The 22135-nt window shown below is 44.5% G+C and overlaps 1 protein-coding gene across 5 annotated transcripts in view; it reads left to right on the top strand.

Annotated features, from left to right (window-relative positions):
• The first annotated feature begins 2662 nt into the window (after window positions 1-2662).
• The window catches only part of LOC147893410 (uncharacterized), a 51635-nt gene continuing 32162 nt past the window's right edge, over window positions 2663-22135 (top strand). For 4 of the 5 annotated variants that reach the window (XM_087386260.1, XM_087386259.1, XM_087386262.1 and 1 more), the window contains exons 1-2: window positions 2663-3294; window positions 21794-22006. In XM_087386260.1, the coding sequence (XP_087242386.1) occupies window positions 2677-3294; window positions 21794-22006 (831 nt within the window). In that variant the 5' untranslated portion in view covers window positions 2663-2676. Of the gene's footprint in view, window positions 3295-21783; window positions 22007-22135 lie in introns of all 5 variants that reach the window. The other variant, XM_087386263.1, reaches the window with a different exon arrangement.

The raw sequence follows: 22135 nt of genomic DNA, 5'->3' as shown, positions 1-22135 counted from the left end.
GAATTTTTCAAATGCTTAACTTCTTGAAGAGCTACATTATTGTTGCTCAAGACACCGATATAAAGGTTATAAAAGCCATTGCTCCTAATAATTGATGGGGTATTCATGCCGCTACAAATCTCTAAGTGAATCGATTGGAGGACAATTTTTTCCCCAAAGTTGGCCATCTTGGGAAACAATCATGTTTCTTGCTTGCCTGTAATGCAAGCACATTTCTCTGATGATTAATGGATGGCAGATAAGCATTCATATCATTGGTTTGCACATCACATCACACTATAGAGACCATGTATTCATTACACCCTTGACAACAATGATTTTATCTAAAATTTAAACATCGTGGTAGCCAAACTCCAATGGTTGCATGAATAGAAAGAAAGTACTAGAGTTTGGAAACGACTAGACCTTCAGGTGACAACTTGGTCTCACCTTGACCCATGGTGAAGGCGTGTCACATGTTCCTTTCACTACACGTGTAGCACTTCCCACTATGATGGTTGACCTTGGATCCATTAGTCTAACTAAGAGAGCTTTTTTTAGAATCAACCATACAAATCAGCACTCCAAAAGGAGCTCATGGGTAAAAGAAGAACACACAGCGGGTTGTCTTGGCTGGGAGGCATTGATGACGGTGGAGTCTTGGGGATTTCGTCATTGTGGTTTCCCTATAAAGGACTTGGAAGTGGTGTCTAATAGGTATTCGCATCGTTGACATTGTATTGCCTGAACTTATTGGTAACATACCATCTGCAATCATGGCCGGCTTTGAAGGTTGTGCTGGCTCTATGGATACCGAGAGCAACGCCTTTCAAAAAGGTGTCAATTGATTCTTTCGTCTTCTTGCACGTTTGTTGATACACATTCAGTTTGGTCTTTCTGTTTCTCTTATGTTCACATCTATTCGTCTTGTTTAATTCCTTTGTGTTCATATCCGTCTGTAGAACTATTGCAGTATGGGGACCTGGAGACACATGTATGTGGCGATGATGCTACTTCTCGTTCATAATTCTACCTTCATCTTTCACTGGTTATGTTTGGTTCATCTTTGGAGTGCTTATGTAGTGAGTTGATTGTGTGCAGGTCAATGCAAAACTATGGAGGAGACCTTCTGTTTGGATGAGGTTCACGATGGTGCATTAAGGGAATCAAAAGTAAAGGTAAAGGGAAGGAGGCCATCGGCTATTCACAAGAGGTTGACGATGGTGTATTAGGGGAATCTAAGATCAACACTAGGAACATGCAAGGGATTGCGAGGGCACACTCCTTCATCTTCATCCCCCCTACCATTCATGCCCTAGCTTTGCCCCTCACATCTCTCCTCCTTCCGAGACCCCATGTTGTAACCGTTTCTTTGAGGTTTTCTTCATTGTCATTCCCTTTATTTGTTTTCTGTTGAATCCAATGCGAGCTACGTCTCCTCTACCAAGGATTCCCAATCCTTTTATCTCCAAGTTGGTCCTCCACCTATCATTATGCCTTCCAGCTGATCGGAATTTTGCTGGGACTTTCCACCATTGGGCTCTTTAGTTTGCAGTTGGGCCCTCCGTCACTTGATTTCTGCCTTCGACTCTTTCACTTGTTTCTCCTTTAGCAGGCAAAACAATAGCCCCATGCACTTCTACATTATCTAGCTCTCTCTTCACACAATATCGCAATACCTTGCTTGAAGACTCGTTGTGAGTCTAGAATAGCAAATGCAACACCTCTATTGGATGTTGAACTCGAAGAATAGAATATTGGATAACTTACCCAAGATTGGGTTTTTTCAACTTGGATGGTACCTTTGTTGTATCCGCATCAAAATTCATTTTCTGAGCCTAAAGCTAGCTGAAAATCATATTGAATTCATTCAAGTGAGAAGAAATAGAGACTGCTTCCTTCATCTGTAGCTCAAACAATCTTTTCATGAGGTAAACTTTATTAGAGGCAGTTTCGTTTTCATAAGTGGCACATAATTTCTTCCACAAATCTTCCGTAGTTTGCTCATTTACTACTGTGAAATAAAGTGACTCTACAAGATGAAGTCTAACAGTAGACTTTGCTAATGCATCCAACTCATTCCAATCATCCTCAAACATATCTGCAAGCTTAGCTTCAATCCTTACCAAAGATTTAATCTCCTTCTTTTGAATAAGCACATCCCTTATCTGTTCTTTCCACAAAGAAAAGTTTGTCCCATCAAACTTTTTAATGTTGAAAAACTCCTTTTCAAACATGGAAGAGGATACCATGATGCAAATAAAACAAAATCCCAAATGCTAGTGCCTGTAAGAGAAAAATCACACCAAATACCAAGTGCACGCAAATATCTCCTCCAATCAGACCGTCCCATGGGGTAGGCCAAAAAAGCGAAGAAACATCGCAAGAAGTGGCACGGAGGACTTGCCATGTGGCAACCTCTGTAGCTCCTACGCTGTCCACCACTAGCGCTCGTTTTTTAAAATCTCGAGGAAGCTTCAGAGAAATTATGGGGGTGACACAAGAACAAGCAATGCACACGGGCTTGTTGATGCTTCCAGGTCCAAGCACGTTGTGCTGTAGAAGCAAAAAGGGTGGGTGCGGGTGGAGTGGGAGGGTTAGTCCCTAGTAGGAGTAACTATGTAAGCCCACAATTGTAAGGGGAGTGAGGCAACAAAATCCAGGGAGCCATTAGTGTTTTGAAAAGGAATCAAAGAAATGGAGGCATCACCACCCTGCCCTTGTCCCTCTCCCTCTCCCCCTCTCCTTCTCCTTTGCTCTTCTTCTTGCTCCCTTCACGCCCCACGCTTTCATCCCAAACATCACTTCCACTTCAATGGCCTCCTTGCCTTCCATGCCAGAGCCTCTCTCACCGATCACCCCACCTCTTCTTGTTCTTCAAGTTTGGCTCATCATCCCCATGCACCTTTCGTCGACTCCGACTCCCATCGTACTCGCTTGGGTGGAGCTCCTCCCCTTGACGTTTCTAGCGACACTTATTGCCAGCCTGAACCTGACTTCACCGTCCTCCGGGGCGTTTTTGCTGCTGATTCCAGTAGCAGCGCGGCCGAAGCCGCCGCTGAGAGTGCTTCCGATTCCCTCTCGCGGTCAGAAGATTTGAGGCCTGGAGATTCGCCACCAGCAGAAAAACGTGGACACGAGTATAAACTGAAGTGGAGTCTGCTCCTTAGTACCGAAGCACTAGAAGATGCACAGATTTCTCGCGCCGGAAGCGTCACTGATGCTCATGTCTTACGGCGCAAAGGGCGTCTGAAGGAGCAGGACGGCTTGATTGAATTCATAATTTCCATGCATGCTACACATTCTCCTTTGGAGGTTTGCACTAACAACTCTGCAGTGGCTCCGTCGATTTGTTGTCAACATCTGCATGCGCGACATCATCTTGCTAGATCAACTGGAACTACGTTCTTCTAACCACATTCTTCTAACCGTACGAAAGGCTATAGATTTTCATTCCAAATCTCACCATTTCGAGCTGAAACCAAAACTTCTCTCGATCAAGTAGGATTAGAAAACAAAGCTACTTTGTAACTTTTCAAAAGTACGCTCACGGTTTTTATTTGAATATGTAGGATTAGAAAACGAAGGTACGTTGTAACTTACGCTCACGGTTTCAAAGTTCTACTTTGTAACCTCAAAAAACTACAAGGTATAACTTCAACATTGAAAAATGACTAATGGTAACCGTACATAAGGCATGCAATTATGCCAATGACAGTTCTCTGCATTTACTCTCAAGGAACAGGCCGTTTTATAAATAAACAAAGGGAGGCCCTGGAAAAAGTATAATGGGAGGCTGCTTGATGGTTAAACATGTCGTCTGTTATTAGCAGAGTTGGATCACAGGGTGCAGTTGGAAGCAACAATGGGTGGTAATAAAACAAGCGCTATCACTTTGAGCTCGGAAAGAGAGTTGAAGAACCGTTAATTTTGAGTTCAAGCACCTTACGTAGACTCTGAACTGGTTCTGTGCGTCGGCTATTAAATCTTGGTGTTCACGCACATTTCCTTCTCACTCTCATGGTACAAAAACATGCGTATGGGCAGCAATAGGCAGTGGCTGAACAGCTGCTGTCTAGAGTCCTGTAGTCTCGGCTCCAAGCTGCTGTAGTGGCATATGCGTACAGGCTTTCATGTGCATCCGGAAGAATGGGGGGCTAAACAATCCATTTTTATGCTTTAGGTCCCTTTTCTACTACAGAGAGGAAGCTGCAGTTTTCCCGACTATATTAAGCTGCACCACTTTTCTCAGCCTTCAAGTTTGTCTGCATTGCTATGCTCATGTTAAGGATTTGACTCCTGATGAAGCTTGGTTGTCTACAAGCTTTTTACATGTGAAGCACTATGGCTGCCAAAATGCCTACATTATTCGTCTCATGGTGCCAGTTGTATGAATGTTCCGTGCTTTACTATTGTGATGTTTGGAGGTTGATATATCATGAAGTCTTCTTGCTTAGACATCTCACAATTGGAGGACTAGTGGGGGGCGGTGAACGACACAACAACCGAAGCGAGTTGTGAATGAGACTATAGCGGTGAAGTCAATGCATAATAATACCAAAAGCGGTTCCAATCGTCTAGTGTTGCAGCTCCACGATTATTTCCCAGGTTAGGCACTAACAGATTTGGCATGAAGACTCGCTTGTGGTTATGAGCCCCTTCGCAATTGTCTTGGTCTATGGCTGGGAGGTACTATGAAGCGTGTGATGTGTAATTGGAATCTTTTGGGACAAAGATATAAATAAGATCACAAAGTGGAGATCTCCCCCCGCCCCCCCTCTTCCAATCCCTAAAAAAAACAAAGGTGAAAATGTCAAAACATTACAAAGAGTTAGGCTTAGAGTAAGCTAGCTGTCTTGCAGCCTTGCTTCACGGGTTCCCAGCTCACTGCCTAGGGTACCCTGGAAGGTGGAGTATACAACCAACGAATTTTTCAATCCGTAACTTTGTACTGCTCCTGTCTCTCAGCTGAACGAACCTCCATCACTAGTTGGCAATGTGAAACACAACTGTTCCAGGTGGTGATGCTGGCCACTATCTCCCAAATTCTGTCCTCCGCAGGTGAGGGCCTGGGGAATTGTTGGGAGGGAATCACTTAATCTTGAATCTCATGGCTCATGGTGCGCTCCCTATCTACCGAGTAGGCAGGGGTGGTCATCTCTATGGAGAGTGTGCGGTTCCTTTATTAAAATTGTAAAGGACACTTTTGTGCAATTAATTCCATGGGCCAAGGCAAGGGACGGAAGGCCCTTTAGCTAAAATAAGCTCTAGAAGCCACGTTTGGCTACCTGGCTTGGAAAGCAAGCAAAAAAGTCGAAATTTGCTTTCATGGCTGTTTTCTAGACCACAGATTAACAGGGAGAGGCAAGTCACAGGCTGGGAAAGTGCTTCAGGCTATTCTATCACATCGCCTTGCTGATTTTTGACTACCAAAGCAGTCTGTGGGCTGTTGGTGGGCTGCCAGAAGCTCAAAAACGAAATTCGTTTTTGTGTAAGGAGCCCCAGATCAGTTCGTTTTTGCTGCATGCCTAGTGTTCATGCCTTCCTAGGGCCCAAATTTGATTCGCTCTTTTTCTAGGAGCTCTCCAGGCTAGGTCTCTATCAAAATTGCACTTTTCCAAGCAGTTTGGAGCTTTTAGGCAACTCGATTTGCTTTAAGACTTGGCAATTCTCTTCGAGCAGGTTTTTGAGGGTTGCTTTTGCTGATTTTCACCTACCAGGTGCCAGAGATCTTGCTAGGGAATTTTGCGTTTCCATGTTTGCTGATTTTCCTAGGGTTTCCCGAGCTGTCTGATCGGTGATTGCTTTTTGGGAGCTTTCCTACTACCTCAGAACCTTCAGATTCTTTTGCTTTGTGCAGCTGGCCTTTCTGTTTGCCAGGAGCAGGTTGTTTTGTTGGCCTCTGTCTTGCTAGGACTCCCTTGACGGGTATTCAGAGCTACCAAGATAGATTGAGTTGTTTTGCTGGCCTCTGTCTTGCTAGAACTCCCTTGACATGTATTCGGAGCTACCAAGACAGATTGGGCTGATTTCTCTCTTGCCAGGACTACCCTAGTGGGTATTAGAGCTGCCAGGTTAGAACCCTCAGCCAGATTCGAAAGAAGGGTCACTATGGAATGTTGCACTGGACTGGGATGCCTTTTTTGTGCTTGTGTAGTAGGACGGAAGTGCTTGTAATCGGATTATTCAGTTGGCTGTCTGTGGGCTAATGGACTGTGGTGCTATTCTTGTATTTGCAAGCCTTTTGAATAAAAGATAAAGAAATAGAAAGGGGCGCTAAGTTTAGGGCTAATTTGGTGTCCGGTGCATGCCGGGGGCGATCTAGCTCTCAAGTGTTGTGTTCTTAGTTGATTTGGTTTATTGTGGAAAGTTCTAAGTGGCGGTAAATAAGTATTTGCTGGTTGTTATCTGTTCATTGCCCTTTGGGGATCGCGAAGGATGGTTACACTAAACTTTGGAAGCACTATCTTTTAGAGATAGATTTCCTTGTAAAGCCTGATCATGAGAGTCTCAAATATTTCCTAAAGCAGCCTCTGATTAGAGAAAGACGTCTGAAATGGTCTACCTTTTTGCAGTCATTTCAGTTTTCAGATCCAATACACCCCTGGTAAAGAGAATGTAGTGGCATACACTCTCTCCCGTAGACCAAAGATCCATCACATCTCAGTCAATTACCATGATGAGCTGACAGCCCTTAAAGACTCATATGCGGGAGATGTTGAGTTCTCACAAATATGGGCACATCTGATAACTGGAGGTACTCATCTTGCCTATCAACTTAGATATGGATACTTGTTTATGCAAAACCAGCTATGCATAACAAAGGTAGATCCAAAGTGTTGGAAGAAAGTCATAATTCACCTTATGCTGGTCATAGGGGTGTTGTGGCTACATTTGCAGCCATAGTTTTTTCCATATGTTACCATACGCATACGTCATACGAGTACGGAAGTATGATTGGAGTATGGTTCAGCCCTTGGGGCTGAAACATACGTGACCCTAATCTTACCCATTGAAACTTGTAATTAATTTTAAAGTCATCACTCATGAGTCGTGAATCGTGATTCATCATTCATGAAAGACTCCAGCCTCCAGAGACCGTAGTCAGCTGGATTCTAGATTTTGATACATCATACATAGTGTCCACTGTCAAATGATGGAATCATAGATCATAGATCAATAATCAATACTACACCAAAACATCATGATCAAAGGAAGTAGGTACTAGTAACTACACCAAAACATGAAAGGCAAAACATCATAAAGAAAAGGCTGCCAGTGTGCCACAGCCCGGAAATAAAGCATGCATGACAATTCACAACCAATGAGGCTCAAGCTTCAAGCTGCATCTTCATCCTCATCTCTTGCTCATCCTCATCCTCATCATCATCTGTATCAATGCCCCTCCTCCTCCTCCTCCTCATCACTATCATCCTCATCTGCCTCGCCATGGAACTCCAAAAGACTAGAGCTACTTGAAGCTGCAGCAACATCCATCGTTCTTGTAAGTGTAACAATAGGGGCTGCAATGTCTTCTCCCTCTGTATCTGCTTGCCTCGCTAGCAGCCTATCATCATCCTTCTCCTTGTAGATAATTTCTAGGGTCACTTCTATCTTCTCAAATCCCCTTTCCTTGATTTTGGAAATGAGACACAAATTAGTATGGATGTATACTAATTTCTCGGGCTTCTTTGGAAGCAGCCTATTCCTTCTTTTAGTATGGATAAGAGAGAATGTGCTCCAATTCCTCTTACAAGGAGAAACACATGTGCCTTGCGAGAGCACTCGAAGAGCTAACCGCTGCAAATTTGGTGTGTGAGTCCCAAATGTCTCCCACCATTTCACCCCTTGGTGCATTCTCTTTTCATCCTTTGCAATCGCACGAGCAAATGTGCATGACATGGATTTGTAAATATCCAATTCATCACATAAGGTGCCTTGGCTGTCAACATCATACTTGGTGTACCACTCTATGGCATCCATCCACCCATCGTGCACCTCCTTGTCACTATCTAGAATTTTCTCTCTCCAAATAGGATGGAGAACAAAAGCTGCCGCATGCAATGGAGAATGCATCATATCCCACCTGTCAACACACAAGGCTCTAACATCAGCCAGCTTTGAGGATTCAATCGCATCAATAGTTGCCATCTTCTCGACCATCCGATCAGTGAGTTCATATAGTCCCATGGTAGCCCCTTCCCTATCAGCCAGACAAAGGATCTTCAAAATAGGTGCATAAAGCTTCACAATGAGTCTTGCATCTTGCCAAAATGAAGCACCCAATATAATAGAAGACACCTGTTGTGCTTTCACAGTGCGTGACACCCTCTTCTTGCAATACTCATCACTGACAACCATGCGGCGCAATCCATTGTATAGCCTCTCATCCAACACGGTGTGTTTTTGGGTAACAAATGTCACAATCATGTTAGCATGTACCAACACTGGCTTCACCCATGCAAGCTTTCCAATGTCCTCAAACAAGAGGTCAAGGCAATGGCATGTGCATCTAGTATAGAAAATGTGAGGCCACTCTTCCTCCACCAATTCTCCTGCCCGCACACAGTTAGATGCATTGTCCATACACACCTGCACCACATTTTCAGCCCCAACATCAAGAATGGCATCTTTCAGTATCCCAAAGATGTACTCCCCTGACTTATACTGCCCACTTGTGTCCACGGACTTCAAGAAGTCTGAACCAAATATGCATGAGACCATAATATTGATTATAGGCCGGCGCCGAGTGTCAGAGCAGCCATTTGCCGAGTGTCAGAGCAGCCATCACAAGTTATGGTGCAGCCATATTTTTTTCACTTATCCCGGAATTGTAGCATCTCTTGATCTATGCATATTGCTTCATTAGTTAGCTCCATTGTGCACAAAACATTGTGGGATGGAGGCTTGAAGGTAGGCCGAACTTGGCCAATGGAACGAACCATCTCCAAAAATAAGGGCTCCACACCTTCCAATGAGGAATCTCTGCAAAGAAAAAGTGACGGAGAGCAATGTATGCATCCTTCCGTGCCTGTGACTCCCATGTCTTGGCCAAGGTTCCCTTTGACATCTTCAACTTCTTTTGCTTTGGCTCATATGCACTGCCCGATGCATTTCCACTTGCAGTACCACTCACTGAGGCATCTCCCAAATCAGCCACATCTTCAACAAGCTGTTTTGCAGCAGTTTTCAGGGCCGCCTTTGCCTGCAATCTTCGACAAGTATCTTTCACATTTTCGGGAGGAGCGGTACACTTGTCAACCCCCAAGCCTGTGAGCCCAAGAAAATGTGCCCTTATACGGGTTGGTCCTCCATCCCATGAATGAGGGCAATATTTACATTTGCAAGTGTATTGGCCCTTCCCCAAAGGCTTTAAGGCCTCTACAAATTCCCATTCTGGTGCTTTTTGTCTTCCCATTTGTAGATCTGCAAGCTGCATATTTGCAAAAGAGGGCAAATAAGGCATTGGGCAAAGGAACAATTTCCAAAGAGGGCTTGAAGCCTTTGCAGGCTGCCCTGTTAGATGGCATAAACTAAAGAGAGAGCACTTGCTGCAAAACGGGAAAAAAGAGCAGCCATTGCAATTACCTTGATGCTTGGAGTAGGTAGAGTGTAGAGGTAGGCTGCGGGCTGCAACTGTACGGTGACCACTCACCTCCAAAGCAAGTAGAAGAGGGCAAAGGGCTGCCTAAATAGAGGGCAGCAAGGTGCTGAAGAAGAGGACAAACTGAAGAAGAGCGAAGGGCTGAGGGGACTTGGGAGTCGGGACTGAAGAAGAGGGCAAAGGGCTGCCTAAATAGAGGGCAGCAAGGTGCTGAAGAAGAGGACAAACGGCTGCCTAAATAGGCTCTTGAGGCAGCAAGGTTGGTGTGCAAGCAGAGAGTCGGTTCATGGGCGTAGACTGTAGTACATACGGCCTTTCTTGGGATTCAGGAGCCTTCACAAGGACGTCGTACGGATTAGAAAATAGGAGCCAAGTAATACTATAAGGTACGCATCTCGATCCCCCCTCCCAAAGAAAAAAAGAAGAAGTCATGTACGGAAATCCGTATGGACGTCTGTACGTACGGCCATACGGAAAAAAGGATCGTACGCGTACGGATGCAACTATGTTTGCAGCCATGGAAAAATTCTTTTATTGGCCTGACATGAAAAAGGACAGTGCTGCCTTTATTTTAGCTTGATAGAGGAAAAAACCAAAGGTTTGCTTCAGCCTTTACCAATTCCAGAAAGACCTTGAGGACACATCACTATGGATTTCATCCTTGGAATCCCAAGGACAAACCAAGGCCATGATATGATTTGGGTAATTGTGGATTGCTTCAGCAAACAAGCCCACTTTATTCCTTGTAGGAAGAACCTCAAAGCCCCTGAAGTTGCACATTTATTTATTCCTCACATCTTTAGACACCACAAGATGCCCCCAATCCATAGTTTCTGATAGAGATTCTAAGTTTACAAGCAACTTCTGGCAATCCGTGAAAAAGGGACATACGAAAGAATAATAAAAGAATCTATCACAAACTCTCTTTTAGGTATTATGGCCCTTTCCAAGTGTTATATGTGATTAACAACGTCACAGTTCGGTTGAGCCTTCGCCTCACTGGACGATACACAATGCATTTCATATCAGGTTGATCAAACCCTATGTTAGGGATCCACCTCTAGAGCCGAGTCTTGATGAATTTAAAGACAATGAGATCCTTTTGATCCTGGACCAGATCATCTTCCATAACTTCACCACTGGAAGTTCCTGAGATCTTCGATGCTCAGTTGAGGACAACAGAATGACAGATGGAGGGAATGTCACTCCTTAGCAAATTTGGTTACTTGGAAAAATCATTTATACTACTCAAAGAAAATGAAGTCGTCCACAGTTGACATCAAAAGTCCAAATTCCTCAATAACACATGGGTGAGAGAATCTTTTTAATACTGACCAGTTTGTTGAGAATATGTTTCAGGTTATTGAGTAGGTTATTATTGACGAGTGTCATGACAAGAGAAATCACTAATTTGTGATTAGTAGATATCAAAACATTATTATATATTATACACAAATTTAATGGTGTAACATGTATTTGTATTTATGATGGACACCGACCAAATTGTTAGAACATTATTATGTATCATACGCCAATTTAATGGTGTAACATGTATTTGTATTTATGATGGAGACGGACCAAATTGTTATGGTGAATCATCTGAATAGATAGGGCTCATCAAGTTGGAGCTACTGCTTCAAATGGAACCAAATTTGGACATGTAACACTTATTTTATTAATAAAGATGTGCACCCACGTGTCTAGGTCCTAGGGGCAATAGGAAGGGAAGGGTACATTAAGGTGCGTTGAATGGTAGATGCATGGGTCGTAGGCTAGGGGTAGGTCTAAATGGGAAGATAGAACTTGAGTGATCTCAAGGGACATTGATGAAGGGGTATCACCCTTCATTGTGAATCTCACGTAGCATTCTCTATTCACCTTGCAGTCATCCACCATCTCTCTCCCAGCTGGCATGTAGGTTGAAAAGAGAAACAAGTACTCTCACGAGGGCCCTCTTCCCCCATTGGAGGGCCAATCGGCATTCAAATTCTGTATGCATTGCACACATTTGCATTCTTGAGAAATCTAGAAATCTAGTTCTTAGATTCTGAATCTCTTCAGCAGTATGTTCAACACGAATATAGGCAACTGAACTCGGTCCACCTTATGATCAACTGCTCCCAATTGATCTCTCACTAGCTTCACGTTTGTGAGGTGGAGGTTGAGGATCCTCGTAGGATTATTCTTGTATAGGTCCTTCAAGATATCCCATGCTTCCTTCAACATACCCGCCAACTGAGAATCACCACATTTTGTTGTCGTTCCGATGATCATCGACAACACTCTGCATTGTTTTTCTCCCACTCTTCTTGTGAGAAAACGATGACGGAGGTTGCTTGCTGTAGCCAACGCTCCCACAGTGGAAGAATGTATAGAAACGTAGCCCAAGGTTCACACAATGCTAAAATCAAATCTCACTCCTTTGTTTTGTGCGCACAAGTGTGAGTGTGTGTGTGTGTGTTACGGACACAGATCTTGAAGAGCACACAGTAGAGTAGAACAGCAAAACATGTAAGAATGATCCAATGATGGACAACACTCTTAAGTGTGTTCAGTGGCACACCACCATCGAGCATTGAAGATACTACATAGATCTGGACCCTTGTCATCTTCAGAGCTGTCTTCTACCTCCTCCTGGCACCTTCAAACGTCTGGCAGCCTGTGTGTTTAGGGGAGCTTCAGTGGGCTGCTTTGATGCCGCACCAACAGACCTCCTTGCTGCTCTGCAAAGCAGCCAACGGTGAGCATTGCACCCTTTACCGTGACCTTGCTGCTGCTACATAGTGACCTCCAAGGCCCCCCCAATGGGGCCCTTTCCATGGCTCAAGCCCTGCTGATCTGGATGACCCACAGTATGGTTTACCCGACCAGATATACAGACTGGGGTGACCCAGTCTGTAACAGCCAACCAGACGGCGACGTGGCGGCCCCCTACTGGCGCAACCAACTGTCCTGTTGACCTGACTGTAGACTGCAGTCCGCTGCCCTTTACAGCCATGTGGCAGGTGCCTACTGCCCACTCAAACTTCTACTGTTGATTGGTTTTCTGCTCCATCCGTCTGCCTCTGATTCTCCACATGCTGCTGCACGGGCTGCAGCCATATGCCTGACGTGCACATGCTGCTGCTGACCAGTCCTTGGCCTCTGAATTGCCCTGTACATGTCTAGGACCTGCTACAGCTGTTCCATGCACTGCCTATATGGCATGCTCGCTGTTCAGTCAGATCTATCCACGTGGCAGCACCTTGAATCTACCCACGTGGCTTCTCTCTTGTCCTAGACATGCTGCTGGTCTACCTCCCCCATGTCGTCCCCTATAATCCCAACATCCTCGACCCACTGCCAACACCCGCTTGTCGATGCTGAAACTGCATCAGCTCCTGTAGAGAAGTTTTCTGGAACAAGTCGGAGATATCCTGTATCTCCAATCTTTGAACCCGCAGCTCCTGCTCCTCCAAGTCCAGCTCCACCAAGGTAAGCCATCGAGGAACATAGGTACAATCCATGTAGCACCATTTGTCTGTGGTACCACCCTCATCGATCACGAATACACCAACATACTCCAGCAATCCTAATGTCACGATCTGTGATGTATTCCTTTCTCTATACCTTAGACTTATGGATGGTTTGATGAATGGACACTTGTGGAAGGGTATGCCCTTTCGACGGGACACTGCCTATGAGGCACAACCCTTCACAAGAGACATTCTATTGAAGAGACACTCCCATTGTAATGTACCCTCTCATCAAGGGTCACACTCTTCACAAGGGGTACACACCTCTTCATGCACATACACTTTGGAGTACACACCTTTTCATGTGTGACTCTTCATTTTCTATATAAGAGAGGCCCAACTGTATGGATGACACTATAGACATTCAAGCAATACAAATATTCCTTGTTCTCTGCTATTTTAGTCTCCTTTTCTGTTCCTTAGCACATTTCTAAATATATCAAATCTAGGATTTCTTACAGTGGTATCAGAGCAAATTTTGCTCCTGCCTGTAGGAAATGCCCCCTACCTTCTAGCGCCTATCTGATACATCTCTTTTTGCTAGAAGGATATCCACGCACGTTGTGCATGGAAGAGATGAGCGTAAAATTTTTTAGCGCCAACCCCACCTAAAGTCATCAGTGACCTCTCCATCTCCCTCACATCACGAGTTGATGTGAATGGACACGACAAAAATTGTGTCTTTTGATGTGCTTGGGCTGTCCCAAAACCAAGGGACGCACCTTTTCCACCATCGGACACACCTTTTGATGAAGAGTTTTTGACTCCTCACCCAAGGGACACATCCCATCGTGGAAAAAAGGACACATATTTTCATGTGGGGACACCCCTCTTTAAAACAGGGTTATCCCCCTTCATGAAAAGGTACACCTATTCCAAGGGTCACACCCCTTAGAATAGGCACACCCTTTGGCACCAAGCACCACCCTACAAAAGGGTACCTAGAGGGCCTAAAAAGGGCAACCAGCCCTAAACCTAAGGCCCAACCCAAGATTACCCTTGTGTCCAAGTAACCCAACCTTTAATTTTTGGGAAAAGCAAGGCCTAGCAGTTATTGCAGCCTTCACAAATCGGTTTTTGGCGTTGCGTAAGTCGCACCCTCTTCTCGAAAGTTGCGCCTGCTGTTCCGTACAGTCTATCAGGCCGATTCTGCCCCTCCCTTGCCGTTTTCTGCTTGCCAGCCCATGCCAAGCCTGCTTGCCAGCCCACGCCAAGCCCACGTTAAGCGTGCCGATCTCTGTTTGCAGGTTTTTGCTCAGCCTTTGGCGGCCTTTCATAGTCACGCCAATCATGCTCTCAGCCTTCTATCTGTTCGCCAGCCTCTGCTCAGCCATGGATGCGTTCCATCGTCTTGAAGAGTGACAGCCTGACGCCAATGTCTGCACAGCCTGCTAGATCTCTTCACCTCGCCATCTCAGCCTGTGAATAGAGGCCTTGTTGTACAGCAAATTCCCTCAGCCAGCCCCTCTTGTACAAGAAAACCTCGCCTCTATCAACAGCTCAAGCCCCAACTGGTTGATTGTGCCATTGTTGGCGACATATTTCTGCCCACAACCGGACTGTTTGGTCGCTGAATCGCCTCCCTCTACAGCAAACCCTAATTTCGAAATTTGAAGCTTGACTATTGTCTTCTACCAACTCGACATCAGGACCTCCTTCAACTCGCAATTGATGCTGTACTTTTTTCCAGCCCAAAGCCCACCGTTGGCACATGCTTTTCAGCATAGTCTGGCAGATCTAATCTATTCCAGGTGGATTCTTTCCATTCTATTTCTAAGGATTCTCTTTCATATTGTTATTTGCTGCTCATTATCAAATTACAGCAAATGAAATCCCCCTCCTTAAAGCATGGAAACCCCTGGTAATGCCCCAGTCCCTTCAAGGACACCTCAGGCATCATCTATCACACAATATCGTGTTCAGAGTGCACAACCAGCCCATTTCGGAGCTTTTGCATCGTGGGTCTTCTATGTCACGTGCCCTTCCAGTGATTTGGACCACATCCTATACCTTCTGCGTGAGGCACCTCAATTACATTACTTCCTCAGCACAGTCCCGGTTGTGTTTCACGAGACACGTAGATACCCAGAACCCGATATTCCTCACGAGTTTGCTGTCCATCTTTGGAGAGACTTTTACCCCTCAGCTTCAGCATCTCTAGGGTACTCTCCACGTCCTTCAGCTCCCAGATATCCTCCTGCACAGGCTTTACCTTCCCCAAGATAGTATTTACACTCTGAAGGTACTCCTTCTCCTGGATATCCTCCACTCCCGACAGCAGCTCCTTATCCCTTCTCAGATCCGTGGACTCTGCAACCTACCCTTGTACTCTCACGAGCAGTAACACCCACTTCGGCATCACCAGTGTTACCTCAGACAGGACCTCCTTTACTAGATTTCCATGGGTGGTTCCATCCTGCCTCGCCTGTCCCCTCCAACATGAGCAACCTCAAGGAGCAGCCCGGATCTTCTTTCAGGAATGGTACAAACTAGAGCGCAGGTTTGTGCTCTTCTCACAGGGACCTTAGATATGTCGCAATGCTCGCGTGCAGCCTCTCCGGAGATCAGCGACTCAAGTCCCAAAAAGACCCCTGAAGTCAACTTACAAGGCGAAGCACTATTTCAACTTCAAATTTCCCAGCTTCAAGATAGCATCTCCGACTTGGTCCAGAAAGTCCAACAACTCCAGGACTTGCAGTACCACACATACAGAGGATGACGTGACGCCACCGGACGACTATGTGGACTCGTTCCCACCAGAGGTAGAAAACACTGAACTTCGTGCCCTCTACCGCTTACTCCAAGCTTCCAAAACTAAAAGACTTGACATTAAACTTCCGGAAGCCTACACTGGTCAATGAAATCGCCGAATAGTTGACCAATGGCTCGTAAAACTGCGCATGTACTTTTATACTGTTGACCTCACTGAAGGCAAAAAGATTGCCTTGGCAGCCTCCCTTCTCAGGGATACAGCTTTCCTATGGTGGCAACGACGCTTAAAGGACGGCAAAAGTGTGTTAACATGGGAATGTTTTGAACACGTGCTCCGTAAGCAGTTCATACCTACCAATGCAGACTTCCAAGCACGTTCAAAACTCCGACAGTTGGAGCAAACGGGCTCTCCCTGTCTTCCTACATCTCTCAGTTCACCACATTGGTGCTGGAGATTGATGGTTTAACTGATGATGATTGCCTTCATGCTTTCATCTCAGGCCTAAATCCCTCGTTACGCATTGATGTCCTCAAAGCAAACATCACCACCACAGCTGGCGCTATTGCTTACGTAGAGCACATTACCGATTTCCAAAACACAGGGAAGCAGAGTTCTAATAGAACACAGAACTCTACTATGGCCAAAGGTGCTCGCCCTTAAGATAATCCCAAATTCAGAAAAAACTCGGGTAATCAAGGTCAGCGACAGTCTCAAGATCCCCACAAGTCTCAGAAATCATATGCTGGATCCCAATAGAAGCACTCCTCCAAGGATCGTGCCTCTTCCTCTTCACAAAGTAACGACCATCATCACCAACATAAAGGTGCGGCCACTGACAAGAAAAACAACTCCAGCACAAAAGGACTTTGTTACTATTTGTATGGGCAACCATAGATGGTTTGATTGTCCCAAGCGAGCAAAGCAAAATTCCAATATGGAACCTAGCACTTCCCAAACAGAAGATGCTACCCCAGCACAAGACAAGAAAGGCAAAGCTGTTCGAATGGCAAATACCATCCACATGAGCCTTGCCAGCAACCCGGAACCTTCCCTGGCCACTCAAGTACTTTGTGTCCAAGGATCGTCACTATCCTCATCGACAGTGGCTGCTCTCATAACTTCCTAGCTAGTTCTATGGTCGAAAAACTTCGGTTGACTACTTGTCCTAGTCCCATGGACTATCAAATTGAACTCGCAAATGGAACTACCTTCTTATGCAACACTAGGATAAAAAACTTGTCTTTTCACATACAACATTATACGGTTAAGTTGATCTTCGACATCATGCCTCTTTCTCGGTACGATGTCATACTCAGATAACAGTGGCTCTACGACTATGATCCATCAATTAGTTTTCGCAGCCATACTATCTAGTTTGTCCACTAGGGAAAACTTATTGAGCTAACTGGTTCTAGGGACTCTCCTTCAACTCCAGTTGCCTCTGCCCTACAAGTAGAGAAGTGGGTTCGTAAACGTCAAGTCAAGACTTCACTTCTGTTGGTTATGGTAGTAGAGGAGACACTAACAAAGGATCCTCCTGAGTACCTCAACCAACCTTTTTTTCAGCCCTACTTGGATATTTTTCCACAGGAATTGCCAAAGCAGTTACCACCTCGACGACCAGTGGATCACCCAATCGAACTTATTTCCGGTAGTAATCCACCGTCGAAACCTCCTTATCGGGTTTCTTACACTCAAAATGAAGAAATCCAAAGACAGGTGACCGAACTACTCGACAAAGGTCACATTCGGCTCAATCGCGGCCCTTTCAGATCTCCTGTACTACTTATGGAAAAAAAGAATAAGTCAATGCGCCTCTGCATCGACTACTGAGCCCTCAACAAGCTCACTATAAAAAACAAGTATCCATTGCTTCGCATCGATGACCTCTTCGATCAACTTCTACGCGCAATACAATTCTCAAAGATTGATCTTCGTTCAGGTTATCATCAAATTCACATACGAGAAGGGGATGAGTACAAGACAGCTTTTCGAACAAAGTATGGACACTATGAATGTTTGGTCATGCCTTTTGGGTTAAATAATGCCTCGGCCACATTCGTGACACTAATGAACGACATTTTTAGTCCTTTTCTCGATAAGTTTGTCATCGTTCACCTCGATGACATCCTCGTTTTCAGTAGATCCCTACATGAGCACAAACAACATCTTCACGAAGTTTTTGAAGTTCTTTGCGCAAATTCTCTCTACATCAACGTTGAGAAGAGTGAGTTCTTCACGACCCAACTAGAATATTTGGGACATGTTATTTCAGCTCAAGGCATCTCTGTGGATCCCAAGAAGGTCGAGGTAATCCGAAACTGGCCTACTCCTAAGAATGTTCATGATGTCCGCTCTTTTCTCGGATTGGCAAACTTCTACCATACAAAGGTCTATCAGTTTTTCGAGATCGTAGCTCCTATGTCCGAATTATTGAAAAGCATAGCAGTTTTTCAGTGGCTTCCCGAAACAGAGTATAATTTCCAACAACTCAAGCAAGCACTCACTACCACACCAGTTATGGCTATTGCTTACCAAACCTTCCATTTGAGGTCATGACCGACGCTTCCGACATCGCTACAGGAGGAGTCTTGATGCAAGAAGGCAGAGTTATTGCTTTTGACAGCCATAAACATTCCGATATCCAAACCCGATACCCGGTTTATGATAAGGAGTTTCTTGCCATTGTAATGCTTATCGCTCTTGGAAACGTTATCTCATGGGAGCCGACTCGGTGGTCAAGACAGACCATCATTCTCTAAAGTATATCTTTACTGAGCCTGTCGTGAACGCTCAACAAGCACGTTGGGTTGAGTTTCTGGCCAACTTTCACATGACCATTGCGTACATTCCAAGATTACGCAATGTAGTTGCAGATGCTCTCAGTAGGTTAACTCCAGCATCATCTATGGTAATCTCTACATTATCTGTGGATGTTCCGAATTCATTCAAAGGGAAGTATCTCAATGATAAAGACTTCGGCACAGCAGTACAAGTTCTTTCAAAAGATCAACCTTCGACTTCGGAACAGAAGATTTTCTCATCCTATTCTTATATGGATGACCTTCTGTATTATCAAGATCGCGTCTGTGTACCACATGACAAGGATGTTCGACGTCTTTTGTTAAAAGAGCATCATGTAGTTCCCTATGCTGCCCATCCAGGCATCAATAAGACTTACAGGTTACTCAGTGCAACATACTACTGGCCTGAGATGAAAAGCGACATTATCAAAATGGTTACATCTTGCTTATCTTGTCAACAAATGAAAGCAAGCCGACGACTTCCAGTAGGACTTCTTCAGCCTCTTCCAGTTCCAACTGAAAGGTGGGAAAGTATTTCCATGGATTTCATTACAACACTACCACGATCCTTCTGAGGTAACACTCAGATCATGGTAATTGTTGATCGATTGTCCAAAATGACACACTTTGTTGCTTGCAAAAGAAGTGCATAGGCTCCGGATATCGCCAAACTCTTCATACAACACATCTTCCGACACCATGGATTGCCCAAGAATATCATATCCGATAGAGATCCTAAGTTTACCAGTCACTTTTGGATTTCACTGATCGAATCTTTGGGTACAACTCTACTGTTCAGTTCAGCCTACCACCCAGAATCAGATGTCCAGACAACCAAGTTTTGGAAGAAATGCTTCGACATTATATTCAGTCACGCCTAGCAGCTTGGGAAGAGTATCTACCACTCCTTGAGTTTGCTTATAATAACTCTTTCCATAGTGCCATCAGCATGACTCCATTCCAAGCAGCTTATGGACACACTCCGATTGTACCAACGAATTTTGTACTTCAACATTGAGTGGCCCTAGCTGATCAACTGGTTCAAGAAATGCAAGACATTCTACTTCAAGTCAGGGATCATATGCGAAAAGCGCAAGAGTGGTATCAACAGTCTGCTAACAAACATAGACACATCGCTACAAGACGGTTAATTCTGTGTTTCCTAAGTTGCGACCAAGATACTATGGACCTTTCCGGATCGTTAAGAAAAATTCACCTTTAAGTTACAAATTGGAATTACCACCATCATGGGGTAAAATCCATTCGACATTTCATATTTCTTGGCTAAAGACGTACATTCCAGGCGATAAAGCAGTTCCTCTTGCAAGTGATTATGTCCCAAAAATCGAAGACGATTATGTTCTCCTTATCCCTGAGCGTATTGTGGACCATTGATAGCGAGAGACTCGACATCGACTTATCATGGAATTCCTTGTTCTTTGGCGAGATCTGGATGACTCCGATGCTACTTGGCAATTGATGAAGACTTATAGCAGTACCCTGACATTTTACAACATTATTTTCAGAATTTACCGTGATATTTTCTACACCAATTCATTATCTCCACTTGGGTCTTATTTTGAGTGGGAGGGGATGTCACGATTTGTGACGTATTCCTTTCTCTATACCTTAGACTTATGGATGGTTTGATGAATGGACACTTGTGGAAGGGTATGCCCTTTCGACGGGACACTTCCTATGAGGCACAACCCTTCACAAGAGACATTCTATTGAAGAGACACTTCCATTGTAATGTACCCTCTCATCAAGGGTCACACCCTTCACAAGGGGTACACACCTCTTCATGCACATATACTTTGGAGTATACACCTTTTCATGAGTGACTCTTCACTCTCTATATAAGAGAGGCCCAACTGTATGGATGACACTATTGATATTCAAGCAATACAAATATTCCTTGTTCTCTGCTATTTCAGTCTCCTTTTCTGTTCCTTAGCACATTTCTAAATATAGTAAATCTAGGATTTCTTACACCTAATACAAACGTCAGGTATATCCAGCTGTTCGCCTTAGAATCCAAGGACAGCAAGCGCCATGCTCCTAAGGTCTATATCACCCTGTCAGCACTCTAGCACCATCCGCAACCAAGTAACCTACTTGAGCAATGAGATCCTTGTGGCTGATCCACATATATTTCCATCACTAAGTATCTCTCCAGAGATCGTGGTTCATAAGCTCCAAATGAGCTCACACTTGAGTAATCTACCAATGACAATATACCCTCTTGATTTGTTGATGTTCCATTCTTCATCATCGAGGCTTCAATGGATTCACCTTCTCATGCTTGGAGTATCCTACAACTGAGCCTTGAAGAAGCCTCAGAAACTTGTCTCCCTGTCAGCTAATCATGTTCCTCGAAGTATTCATGATTGTCCTTGACAGAAGTCATGCGGCATGCATTGATGGCCTCTACAACAGGACTTCCCTCTATGTCTTTATGTGGAAAGCTGTGGGTGGAGAAAAAGATGCGAGGAAGGGAAATGTGAAGAAGGAAGGGAAAATAGTGATGGGGGGGAGGGGAGACTGAAGAAATGAAGGGGAGGGGAGAAAAACCGGCCAACTAGGTGAGATTGGACACCCCTTCTGGCTACCAAGGCTAGCAATAAGCAGCAATGGACAGCCAAGAAGGCTTCACGAACCAAGGCCCAAGGGGATAGGGGCATGTCTGCTTGGCATTATATTACCTGCTGCTTTGTTTAGCATGCTGCAGCTTGCACTGCTTCTTTTATGTCTATTGATATCTTGCTTAAGATGAATAAGTCCAAATAGCAAGCTATAAAATCTTGACATGAATCCTTATTAGCAAGGTCAAATGGGAACCAAGCCATTGCTACATTGATTTTTGACATGTGTGCGTGTGTGCTCCCACCTTTGTGTGTGTGTCCGCGTGCACTGGCGCGAATGGGAAAAATAGTGTGTACCCCCTTCGGACAAACACATATTGCTGCTGGCCATTGTAAAATTATCTTTGCCAAGTAAAAGAGAATAATGGACATCGTTGCTACACAAATGTGAATTGGTTGGTTTATCAAAGCCAACGTTGGAATGCAATTGTTATTATAGAACAAAATAAATGCTTAGAGCCACTGCTAAGAGTACTAATGTTGTTGTTGTACATAAGGGGTGGTGTTGACATCCCTTTTGTAGCTTTTTGCAGGTAATGGAAAAAATGGAGAGATGGGTGAGGGAGCATTTTGAGGACCCAAGGCGGAGCACATTAAAGAGGCTTGTGCCTTCAGTGGGCCGGTTTTACTCACCTTTGCTATTAGTCCAGGCACTGCGAGAATATGATCAATTTTCCTCACTTTCTAGAAGAAGATTTGTACCACCCAACTTTGCTGAAGTTCGGCATGTTTTAAACATAGCTCAGGTATACTTTAAGCTCCATTTTCTACGCAATATCAAGGACTATATGTAGATCTATAAACATCTTGTCTTTTTCTTTATTATTTGCACTGGTGCCCATGGGTTGAGTCTGGGTTTTCAAACTGTACTTGTA

The sequence above is a fragment of the Dipteris shenzhenensis genome, chromosome 15, assembly GCF_047967505.1.
Source record: "Dipteris shenzhenensis isolate YYH24624 ecotype China chromosome 15, Dip_SZ_1.0, whole genome shotgun sequence".
Lineage (NCBI taxonomy): Eukaryota > Viridiplantae > Streptophyta > Polypodiopsida > Gleicheniales > Dipteridaceae > Dipteris > Dipteris shenzhenensis.
Note: the sequence above shows the minus strand (reverse complement) of the source record. Positions and strands in the feature narration are given on the sequence as shown.